We start from the raw sequence: 12,588 nt of genomic DNA on the forward strand, positions 1-12,588 counted from the left end.
TATTCGGCCAGTGAAGGTGAACAAATGCCTTGTACTTGTTCTCTTCTGTATGTTTAGATTAATCTATTTTCAGTTACATTGAGGGAAATTAAAGTATTCTGATTTTTTGTCATTTAATCTATATATTTTTGAACATGTAAATAATTTAAAAGTGTATATAGCACTTTTTGACAATGCCATAAATTGTCTTGTCTGCTTACAAGGTGATAAAACATTTGGAATGTAAGCAATGTGAGGAAGGGATCATGCCTTCCACTCAAACAATCCCAAACAAAAAACAAGAAATGCTTGTAAGTAATAATAATTTTTATGTCTTAGAAAGATAATACTACTGCACTAAGATAAAAGAAGGCAGGGTAGTATAAATTTCCTAAAATCATACTTCTTTTGGGTCCTCTACTCTTAGAGGCCAAGTCTATAAGTTTGATGGGCTATACCTCTGAACAGGTGTGGCCCAGGCAAGATGCAATTCTTCCCCAGGAGGAAATGCTGACAGAAACAAGTTTGTACACTGGAGGGGAAGGGAAGCGATGGCAGCCACAGGCCTTGCATTCTAGTGGTTAGCTCGAGCAGCTGCAAGACTCTAAGGTTTAATGGAGATAAAAACAACAACAACAACAAAGAAACAAAAATGCACAGTTCCATAACATTTCATGGTTTTCAGAGTGCTTCCACCAATGAGGTTTCATACACATATGCACTTACAAACAATGCAATATGTGTTTCCATATTCTGTGTTGCACTTTATTTTTCTCATTTTGCCATAGTCTGACAAGAACTTTGTCTCTATCACCAGTGCCTAAATGGTGTTTGGGAACCACTCTTCTCCTCTCTCAAGGGAAGACCTGGGAACCATGGACAGAGGTGAGAAGATGCAAACATTAATCATCTCATAACCACAAAAATACAACACAGCATGAACAAGGGACACTTGGGGGGCAGACAGGAAAGTTACACTGGGAAGAAAAAAAAGGCATGTGGGACTTCCCCTAGGAGCACATGGAGCAACAGTTCTCAGTGACAGGGTGGCAACCTGGAGCACATGCTGGAGGAGGCCTGAACACTGCTTAAAGAATTTTTGGCAGGGAACCAGGGAAACAGAATTAGGACCTGGGGCCAGGTGCAAGAGAAAGAGTCCTGTCAGGCCAGTAGATCTGAAGGGGATGATTGGCAGGATGAGGAGCAGTTGCTGAGGTTAGGCAGCACTCAGCCAGAGCAACCTCCTCTGTCTTAGCACCATTTCTCCTTCCCTCTTGCCTCTTTCTTCTCTTTCTACTCTTGATTCCTCTTGGATCTCAGGATTTCTCTCCTCTATCTTAACTGATCATAAAATAAAATTGAAAAGGAATCAGTAAACACTGATTAAAATTTTATGTTTAACCTTCTGAATTTTTAAAAAGAAGCCAAGGTGAACCTTTTCTCTTTTAATCCCTCAAAGATTCCTAGTATTGGATGTAATAAAACAAAGTGGTATTACTCTAGACATCCTGTTATATGAGAAGCCTGGATGAGTATCTTTTCCTTGCCAAATGTCTTAATATTCAAGGTCACTATTTTCTCTGCTGCTCTCTTTCTGACGAGACAGCCAAGGGTCTTGATTAGGATGATAAACCAAAGAACAAAAAGATCAAGCCAAAAAAGTGCATGTTATTAGAGATGTTGCCAGTGACCCTAAAGAGCAACATCCTTTTCTGTTTTCCTGGTATAAGCACAAATTTTCTCATCAGCTCTGAAAAGCTTAGAAAATCAGTAAGAATAAGAAAGCAGACCTATTCGAGGGAACTGTGTGTGAGAGCACAGCTCATGACGTCTACACAGGATCTCCAGTGGTGGGGTGTGTCTGTTTAGCCTGCCCATACATCCATCCTCCCATGGAGTTCCCCTTAGGGATAAAAACCACACATTTGCAAGACAACTGACTGAGAAGCAGCTCTGAACCAGGGTTTTAATTTGGGAACTACTTACTGGTCCATAATGAGACTAAATACAGGGTCTTGGCCTAATTTGTATCAGACTCTAATATATTGCAGTTGTTTATACAGCAGAATGCTGTGATAAAATGGCTACAACAAACAGCATTCACCAATTACACCACATGCAGCACCACAATAAATCAATTACACCATAAGTAGCACCACAATAAATGCTACTTATATCTAATTAACAAGATGCCCGAAGTTTACAATGAAAAGCAAACTAAAATAAAATATTAAGAGACTCTATCTTTGCATTTTATTCAGCTGAGCTCTTTATACCTTTTTCTTCCCTCTTTATTGTTAAATTTAATTAAGATACTGAATTCTTATAGGGAATAGGCCAGAAGGAGAGACTGTAAAATTTACAAAAATGTTTGGACAGTGTTAAGTGGATTCCAATAGACACTATGGGGTATTCCTGTGAGGTAGGCACTGGGGAGATGCCTGAAGAGAAAGTTCCAGGGGCCAGTTTGGATTCCCTGAATGTGCAGAGGGAGACAGGAGAAAATATTCTTACAAAAAATCACACAAATCTAAGTCCACCATTCCTGAAAAGTCAAATACCTTCTTAATTCAAAATTTCAGGTGAGAACCAAAGAGATGAATTCTATTACCCTGCTTTTGTTATCTTCTAACCAAACATCTCCAGTGTCATGATTCATGATCCATTTTTGCTTTAAACAACCCTTTCTTATCCTGCTTAAATCTTTCTGAACATTTCTATGGAAGGCATGTCAAAGTCAATAGTGCTGAGGTTTGTTTAAAGTTAGTGTATGTGATAGACCCATCTGATCAGTCTCTGGGATTCAATTCTTACTACCTCCTCTTCTGCCTCTTCCTGGTACTGTTCATCAACATTATCCTCCTGCTGGTCTGGATTTCCTGCCATCTGTTGAAACAAAAGGGGAGGTTCGTGTTACTGTACATCAGAGATGCCTTTTACACAGTACTCTGGGACAACGAACAAGCATGCCACCACAAAAAGGGCACTTTCAAAGCATCTGGGGCCAGGAAATGATGAGTAATCATTTCCAATACAAAGTCCAGGATGTCTGTTACCCTCTCTCTCAGAGTACAGGCATATCATGTGATAAAGTGGCCTAAAAACCACCAAAGTGGCAAACCTTCCGTCAATGTAGATTATGACTAACCTTTTACATAAACCAGATGTTTGTTAAAATACCCCACTTAAATCCAGCCTTTCCTCATGGCATCTGCTTACCACCAAATGTTCCTCCATTTCTGTATTCTCTTGCTTTTGATTACTTTGTTTTTGCTCTTCATTTTCATCTGGCAAATTTTCTTCTCTCACTTGCTCAGCTTCTTCAAATTCATCCTCACCTTGATTATTAGGGTCATCTGCTGGGTTTATATCCTCTACAGCTGCCCTCTGTAAAATTTTAATAAAAAGCAACTATCACTTCAAAACTGAGGATCAAGTTTAATTTCATTTGAAAGGCTACACACTGGCAGAAAATGAAATCGTCCTTCCCTGAATTGTTCAGATCTATCCTTGCCAAGACTCACAAGAATCAAGCATCGCATTGTCAATAGAGAAAACTCCTGCTTTACTTGTCAGAGGCTTGATGAATCAGAATGAGGTACAAAGAGCACTTCTTCCCTGCAAGTGATTTCAAAATAGTCCTCAAAACTCTACTGACACAAGTAATGTGAACAGAACTGAATAAACAAGAAAATAATTAATAAAAGTCAGAGGACCAAGTGAGAAAAAAAATACTAATTTAGGTGGGGGGATTTGGATAGGCAATTAACTCTTTTCACTGCTATGTTGATTTTTATACTAACTTCCCTGTGCACTGCTATGTTGATTTTTATACTAACTTCCCTGTGCAAGCAATGTTTAACATGTCAGCAGGTGAAAAGTGGTTGATGGGAAAAAAGGCCCATACCAGAAAGGATCTATAAAAAAGATGTGAAAAGGAGACAAGACAAGAAAAAGGCTAACTCAAAAGGAAATGGTCATTTTCTAGTATGGATCCAATTCTTTATTAACAATCACTCCCATGAAATAGCTGTCGAACCGGCAAGAGATGGGAGTTAAAAAGGTCTGAGTTACCCAACTGCCCAACAGGGCAATATATTATGAAAAATGTCCTCCCTAACTCATCTTCCAAGTTATTGTGCTCAACAAAGGCCCTTCATATTATCAACTTTAGAATTATTTCAATTTTCCACTTAAGCTCCCAAAGCACCTTCCAAATAATATACAGCCTCATAAAGATTTAGATTTTAGAGCCTGAGATGGGCAAGAACGGTGATGCTTGTCATGAGGTGCCCCAAACACTCCCAGGTCATCAACAGGACACTTACTAAAGCTGTAAATGCTTCTAAGAGACAGTAAAGCCACAGAGTAGGATTTGGTCTCTATCAGTCTTCTCCAGACAAGATTCTACTTCAATTCACTTCAGAGTCTTGAACATGTTTGAGAGTTCATTGCAGTCTCAGCTGATCTACTATCTGCACATCCCTGGCCATGTTATTCCAGTGCAAATGACACTATTCTTGGGAATGTAGAGACTAACAAATCACCACCTTCACACTAAACTCTAATTACTCCACAATCTCTTGTCATATGGATTTTCTTTAGTGCACTATCAAAAAGTTCTTTGGAAATACAGGAAAAATGTAACATTCATTTCAGAAGAAAGTACCAAATATCTTTTGCAAAAGTTCATAAAATTGACTAGCTCAACTCTGACCAAGTAACAGGTATGAATTAGCAGGCACAGTGTTATGTTCAAATAAAATAGAAAAAGAGAGGAACAAGTGGGATTAACCATTTCTAACTAAAAGTAAGAATGGTACAAAGGCCAGTATTTCCCAGCGTGTTCCCCAGAACAAATAAACAGATGATAGGAAAGTAAAGGATCATAGAGTCAAGTAATCAAAGCCTACAGCAGTTCCCAAACAAGTGACTGCAATACCCTTCCTCCCACCCCATGCACATTTGCAGACCTTTGTACACTTGCTTTCTTGCTCTTTCATAGACAGTCTCTCATATGTTTCTGCTCTCAAGTATTTGCTCTTTCCTGAAAATATTTCAAGACTAGGTTCCCTTGAGCATATTTTCAGAAATCTTGATGCAAGGAATGCCAGGGAAAGGTGTTCTGCCACATCTCGGTGCAAGTTAAGTGGAAAAGCTGTTTCCATCAAGGGGCCTTCAAGGAGCTAGCAGGAAGACTTTCTCGATGATTATTAAGGACATGGGTTCTCTTAATCCACTGGATCGATATAAACAGGGCCACGTGATAGCAAAGACTGACTGTTATAAACATGGTAGTTTATATCTATCAGCAAAAGATGACAAGGCAGCTAAAATAAGTTGTAAAAGTCATCTACACATACACACAAGAACAGGCTCACTAAACATTTGCTTGCTTCGCTTGTAGGCAGGGCCAAGGATCTAGCCCACCTGGCTGAACTGGAGGTCTCAGTCTTTTTTGGTAAACACAAATAACAATGCTGGTTATTAGATGTCTACCTACTTATATTACAAATTTTCTGTGCCATTGTGGCACCCGAACAACTCTTCATGTCTCAAACCACACATCCTCATCCATATATTTATTAAAACGGTCACTAGACTGCTGAGAGGTTACACAGAGCCACACAACATACCTAACACCCTAGCAGACTGCTCGACATGCTCAGGAAGGGTTAGTTTCCTTTCTCTGGTCCCATCTCCAACTTCCACACTTGCCTTTTATTCCCCCTATCTTTCAGAGTTACTATGCATTTCAATGTCTCTCAATTTTGCTTTTCTAGATTTTAGTTCAATGAATCTAAAAGTCATCAGAAAAAAAAAAAAAATTCTGTTTTTTTCCCCTAGAGCAATCTTTAAACCAGCTCATCACATACACGTCCACCATGGTTTACAGTTAAAAACACTGCCCATACATAATTATGCAAGCCACTTTTCTTCTGTGCTGAGGATATAACAGAAATATCTGGGGCTGAAGGCTGGCATCAGGCAAATTTTCAACTCTCTTTCCCACCTTATGAGTTTCCATGTGTCAGGGGCAGAAGAGAGGATACTTACATCTGCCTCAGATTCCGGGTCGACTTCTCGGGGTCCTTGTTCACGAGGCTCATGTCTATTATCTGGGTGTCCTTCTGCTTCATCTTGGTGCTGGTTGTCTCTTTCATAGGCTAGCAAATCAAAGAAACTAAAATCAGCCCCAAATGAATCAAACAGGATTTCCCTTTCAACTCAAAGAAAAGCCACCAGTGGACTTTCCTACGGACCATATTACCTCCACCTCTGTTAACTCAACATAAGGCCTATGTCTTGGCTCTTCCAAATAAAGTTATGTTCTTTTCACAGACTGTGCATCTAAAGAGATGATATGGGTCAGACACTTTTCTTCTTAAATAAATACTTTTCATAGGGGCTGTAATTTTTCCCTCATATGCAAGAAAACAACAACAATCAAAACTTTCTCAATAAAAAAAGCCCAGTTGATTGGACACTGCTGAAGAAATCAACTAATTTTGATAGTATCCGAGGAAATAGCTGGGCTCCAAAAGAAGAAATTGATCGTTTCAGGAAATGCAAGGAAGAACAACCCCATCTGTGGAGCTCAGAAACAAATATAGCCCATCACATATTTTCTGATACAGTAATGACGACGACTGCCACAGCAAAGAACAGCACACATTCATAGTCAGACATTTACTTGCTGCTTTTTGAAAAAATATTTAGATAAAGAGAATTGTATGAGCACAAAAAGAGAAGAACAAACAAAAACAGAGAAGAAAAAAAAGAAAACTTCTTAAAACAAGTAAGATAGAAGAGGAAAGTTTAAGTATATGCAGTGTACTAAGCCTAGAGAAAATAATGATACAGGGTAACTTACCATCAGGCTTCAAGTGCACAAAGGGGTTTACTACTTAGAGAAGAGGACAAACCATTCTCTAGTCTTACTGATATTAGAACAAAAAAGCTTAAAGTGCCACGTAGGGGACACAAGGGAAACAATTTCTTGACTGTGTAAGAGCTGTAAAATATCACAACAGGCTATTAAGGGAGGTTGTATGTAATCACTTTCTTTTTGACTTTTTAGAAAAGGATACACATCTAAGCGTTAGTGGCGCCAAAGAGACAGTTAGTTACATTCTGGTTCTACTATAACAGTAAGCAGTATTTGATAAGTTACATATTAAGTGCTTACCATAAATGAAAGCTACTATTGACTGAATTTTAAAACATTTTAAGGCAATGATGTAAGGACTTCCAAGGTAAGGAGAAAATGTAGATGTTTCCCAAAGCATAATAATCCTATAATAATTTGTCAGAAATATTATATTTAGTATATAATAAGCTTAAACTACAGGCAAAATGACAGAGAGGAAACAGATTATCTTGAGCATTTTTCACTACCAGTGTGCACTGCTCAAGAGGATTAAGAAAAAGACACATGATTCACAAATCTCCTTTGCACTTACTCAGGTATGCATATAGCTCATTGATGTTATATAATATTGGCTCACTGGTAATACACAATGTTATCAAGTAATTTATTAAAACATTCATCATCTAAGAAGTCTCACCACCTCCTTCCTCTTCTTGGATTCCCTGGTCCTCTGCTCCCTGAACGATATCATTATCCATAGCATCATAACGAGCTTGCTGCCTACGAGAGACACAAACATGATAAATCCAGTGAGACAAATTCAGAGGCATAATTTGACACAGGTCATTTATCTTTAAAGACAGTAAAAAGCAAAATTTCTCAACATTTTTAAGAAGCCATAAAAACTTTTTAAAAACCTCTTATGTATGCAATTAGGTCAAATAAAAATTCCAGATACACTTTCAAAAGGTATCTTAAAAAGATAAAATATCTTTTAATGATAAAATAAAATAAAGTTGGCACAAAGCCTGTAAGGCTATTTGGAGACCTAACCTACCACTTTTAAGCAGAAAAAAATATTATTTTTAAAATTAAATATTTGGTATTTAATTTTCAAGTAGCTGTCCTGCCTTGGCTATTTGAGTAATATGAGACCCTTAACTTCATGAATCACAAATGCACAAAACTGTTTTGAATCTGCATATGCAAACTGGAGCAGGGGCTGTCCTCGCTCACTGAGAAAGAGAAAGGCTACCGGAGCTGCTCTTGGTGCTGCGGCCGGCCCTCCTCAAGCTCGACCTGCCTCTGCAGGGCCATCTCTCTCGCCAGCTGCTGCTGCTGCTGTTGCTGCTGCTGCTGCTGTTCCTGCTGCTGTAATAAGTGCCCCTGCAGCCTTTGCTGGTGCAAAGCTTCCTGGTGTTTCTGCAGCCACTGGGCCTCCTCCGCCTGCTGCACTGCCAGTCTCTGCTGTTCCAACTGCTCCTCATAGGGTGATCGGAATTTGATCATTGGCTTGGCTGAAGGGTACACCTGGGATGAAAATGAGTTGGTGCAGAGCAAGAGGGGTTACTTCCTCTGGGTTTTCTCTTCATTTGTTTCTCCTGACAAACTCGGGAGGCAGGGCTGGTTTATTAACGCCTATTTGTCAGGTGAACTGTGATTATACATAAAGTCCAAAAACTCCTATTTCCCAGCTTTCTCTGAATCACCCTTGGCTTCTTTAGCAGCAGATGTTTCCAACTGCTGGTATTAAGGCAGATTTTCAATGTGCTTCCTTCTCAAATGGAACAGAAGGCACAACAGAAGATATCAGTTTCAAACTGTAAAATTTATGTTCACAAGGCTCTGATACAAACAAGTAATTGGTAACTTTGGTAACTTCACGTTAACTGGGCAATCTGTGACCTGATGCTATGCCTACGGCTTTTTCCACGAACAGTTTAAGACTGAGGGATGCTAATTAACTCTAGTAATATATATACCAATCCCAGGCAAAGCATAGCCCAAAAAAAAAAAAAAAAAAAAAAGCCACATTCCAGATTATAGTGGAAAAGCAGATATTCAACTTTTTTTCCAAAGAAACTAAGAATGGCTGAGAAGATGGTGCCTTCTGATTAAAGGGAAATCGGATAGAGTAATTCTGAAAACTCTGCTTCCCTGAGATATTATCTCACCCCAGTTATAATGGCTTTTATCAAAAAGGCAACAATGAATGCTAGTGAGGATGTGGAGAAAGGGGAACCCTCGTACACTGTCGGTGAGAATGTAAATTAGTATAGCCAATATGAAAAGCAGTATAGAGGTTCCTCAAAAAGTTAAAAATAGAACCACCATATGATCCAGCAATCCTATTACTGGGTACATATCCAAAAGAAAGGAAATTGCTATATTGAGATACCTGCACTCTCAGGTTTATTGCAGCATTACTCACAATGGCTACAACATGAAATCAACCTAAGCATACATCAACGGATGAATGGATAAAGAAAATGTGGTACATATACACAGTCATAAAAAAGAATGAAATCCTGTCATATGCAGCGACATGGATGGAACTGGAGGTCATTATGTTAAGTGAAAAAATCCAAGCACAGAAAGACACATATTTCATGTTCTCATCCATGTGGGAGCTTAAAGAAAGGATCTTGGTAAGACAGAGAGTGGATTGATGGTTACCAGAGTTGGGAAGGGGGATGAAGAGAGACTGATGAATGGTACAAACATAGTTAGAGAGAAGGAATAAGACCTAATGTTTGGTAGTTCAGTAGGGTGACTACGGTTAACAATAATCTATCTTATATTTCAAAATAGCTACAAGAGAAGAATTTGAATGTTCCCAAAATAAAAAAGAGATAAATGTTTGATGCGATGGATATCCCAATTATCTAGATTTGATCATTATACATTATATGAATGTTTCAAAATATTGTACATACTCTGAAAATATATACATATATTATGCATCAATAAAAAAGTCTGTATTCCATTGAGCTACTCCCCATCCTCCCTGCCATACTCCAACTAACAAAAGCACACACAATTCTCACCAAAGCAAAGAAGGTAGAGGGCTGGAAAGCAAATTTACTTCCCCTATTGGGGAAGAACACAAGACTGGAAGAAGCTTTCTGAGGTTAAGTTTGCAACTACCCAAGAGGGCAACTACAGAGGTCTTCACACCTGCTTAGCCTAAAGCCTCAAGCAGCTTGAAGTCTCAGAAAATCTGAGGCCAAATAAAACTTGAGTGATAGAAGGTGATCAGCATCCATGTAAAGGCCAGGTAACCTACTATTGAAACTCAGTTTAGAGACAGTAAAAGAAAGGCATCTAGCTGCATTAAGTGTTGGTTTAAAAGAAGAAAGGGTAGAGTTTTCTTTTAAAGCATCATTTATAATAATCCTGGCCATTTTTTTTTTTAAGAAAGGGAAAAGTCTTACGTGTAAGTGGCATGCCCAGTAAGGGATCCTGAGCAGAGGCTGTTTAGATATGCTCACCCAGTAGAATATCTCCAAGTAGTAAAATCAGATTTTTGATAATTAAATAACCACCTTGAAGGTGAATGCAAAAGGCAACATACTGACAATAAATGAACAGAGAGAGGAGGACGCCTGATCATAGAAAATGAGACTTTTCTCTGCCTCAAGATGCTCAAGACAAAATTTGGGTACAAACTGGGAAGATGCTCCATTGGGTGCTCACCTGTTCTACTCTATTAAGGTGATGTGAGAATGAATCTCTGAATGTATACAACTGACAAAAAGAAGAATGCACATGTACAACAGTTGTGCTCTCTGATCACCAATCATCTTTCTGAGGTATGCAAATAGCTCTGCTATTAACATTACAAGAGAAAACTTAAATATGAGCACATAATGTTTAGTAGAATCACTCACATTTTTACTCCAGGTTTTCCATCCCAGTATACCACACCAGAAGCGGGTGACCTCATACCTCAGCACGCGCATGCCCTTCCAGGAGGTTGGCTGCTTCTCGCTGCTCATGCTGCTCTTTCCACTCCCGATCCTGCTCCTCTGGTGATGGATCGTGTTCCTCCTCAAGATGTTCTGCCTGCCCGACCTGTTCCATTTCTTCCTCCTCCAGGGCCTTTCTGTGCTCCTCTTCTACCTGATGCTCCTCAGGCTCTCTGCGTTCCACTTCTTGTTGGACTGGTTCTGGGGGAGCCTGAAATTCTGCCTCCTTATGGGTGGTAGCGTAGAGTTTTGTGTCTTCTGCTCTTCTAGGAACTGCTTCATGGTTCTGCCACACATCACTATTTCGAGACACCTAGGCCAAGCACATCACTGGGAATGACACTCTTCCATTTCAAAAGTAATGATGTAATTTCTTTATTTCCATGTCTATGGGGCATGCGGCTACAACAGAAGAAGGTGTCTAGAAATATATACAGTCCTGCCTTTATGGCTGCAATGGAGTCACTTAATTTTCTTACTGTGTAATCTCACTTATAAAATAGATAATATAAGCAAAGCTTCATCTGTGAAGAATACAGTAAATAACCTGGAAAATAAAACCTCCAGGTAACCAGTATCTCAGAAGTAAACTAATTCCTATTTTCCCTTAGAATAAAAAGCTTCAAGTGATGAAATGTTTACATAATTTTCTTCAATGTAAATTTTGTTTTCAATAATTATTTGAAAAGAGAAGGGTAAGATAAAATTGAGGAGTTGGGTTTAGTTTTTATTAGTTTGGTTTACTAATTTAAAAAAGAATGCCATTACTAATGAACATCCATGTTTAGTTCAACATAGTGCCTGTTAAACAAGACACAGTAAAATATTTTTAATGTATTAAAGTAGTAATTCTTCTTTGCAAAGCAGCAGGAGTCTTTTGTAAACATTTTTATTGCTAATATTGAAAACCCTGAGGAGAAAAAAAAAAAAAGAAATGTCCTTTCAGAATATCCCTCCTCTAAAATTAGTTGACTCAAATCAGTTCTCCCTATAAGTTTCAGTGATCTCTATATGATTTGCACTACCTACAAAGTGAGGAAGAAAGAGAATATAGTATCAACAGAAACAAATGTCACTCTTTTTTTTTTCTCTTTAACCTTCAGTATCAGAAAAAAAAAAAAAAAACCTTCTTTGGTCAGATTGCTCTCCCAAAATTGAAACAAATGTGAAACCCTATTCTTAAATTAACAGAGATATAATTATCAAATGTGAGACATTGGACTGTATTAATAAACTGGGGAGGAAAGTCCTTTCTCAGACATTTGAGGACAACTGGAGTTGCACATTCTAGCGACATCCTCACATATCTGGCAAGTTTGACTTAATACTGCCCCAGCTTTACAGAAAAATATTTCTCTAAAGAGCTCTAAGTACTTTCAGACACTTGTCAGTTATCTTCACAGTATCCTAGCAAGGAAGGTTACTGTAGATAACTTCTATCTCCACCTCAGAGTTGGAAAAACTGAAGCTCTGAGTCACTGGAAGATTAATCCAGTAAACTGGTAGTCTGACAAGAGCAGAGAATAGAACCAACTACCAGGCCAGTGATCTGGTCACGCTTTCTTTAGTCATTAACATAAGAGTCTGAGAAAGAACAAGAGTCCATGAGGATATTGAACCTGTCTGTTGAAGGAATACTCTGAACATCAACTTAATTATTCCCATAACTTGGTGGAAAGTTTTCTCAGTCTTCTCTTTAATGTTAGAAACCACTTTGTGAGCAAAGGACATGAACAGACACTTTTCAAAAGGACACTGATATGGTTTGGC

General features: G+C 38.6%; 1 protein-coding gene across 4 annotated transcripts in view; it reads right to left on the reverse strand.

The window, feature by feature from the left end:
* The window catches only part of GOLIM4 (golgi integral membrane protein 4), an 81,015-nt gene that overhangs the window by 7,039 nt on the left and 61,388 nt on the right, over positions 1-12,588 (reverse strand). For 2 of the 4 annotated variants that reach the window (XM_033211639.1, XM_033211637.1), the window contains 6 exons: positions 10,799-11,131; positions 8,106-8,380; positions 7,551-7,630; positions 6,037-6,146; positions 3,199-3,366; positions 2,797-2,865 (listed from right to left, as the gene is read on the reverse strand). In XM_033211639.1, coding sequence (XP_033067530.1) covers positions 2,797-2,865; positions 3,199-3,366; positions 6,037-6,146; positions 7,551-7,630; positions 8,106-8,380; positions 10,799-11,131 — 1,035 coding nt within the window. Of the gene's footprint in view, positions 1-2,796; positions 2,866-3,198; positions 3,367-6,036; positions 6,147-7,547; positions 7,631-8,105; positions 8,381-10,798; positions 11,132-12,588 lie in introns of all 4 variants that reach the window. The other 2 variants (XM_033211638.1, XM_033211636.1) reach the window with 1 other exon arrangement.

This window comes from Trachypithecus francoisi, unplaced genomic scaffold (genome assembly GCF_009764315.1).
Source record: "Trachypithecus francoisi isolate TF-2019V2 unplaced genomic scaffold, Tfra_2.0 Lachesis_group0, whole genome shotgun sequence".
NCBI lineage: Eukaryota > Metazoa > Chordata > Mammalia > Primates > Cercopithecidae > Trachypithecus > Trachypithecus francoisi.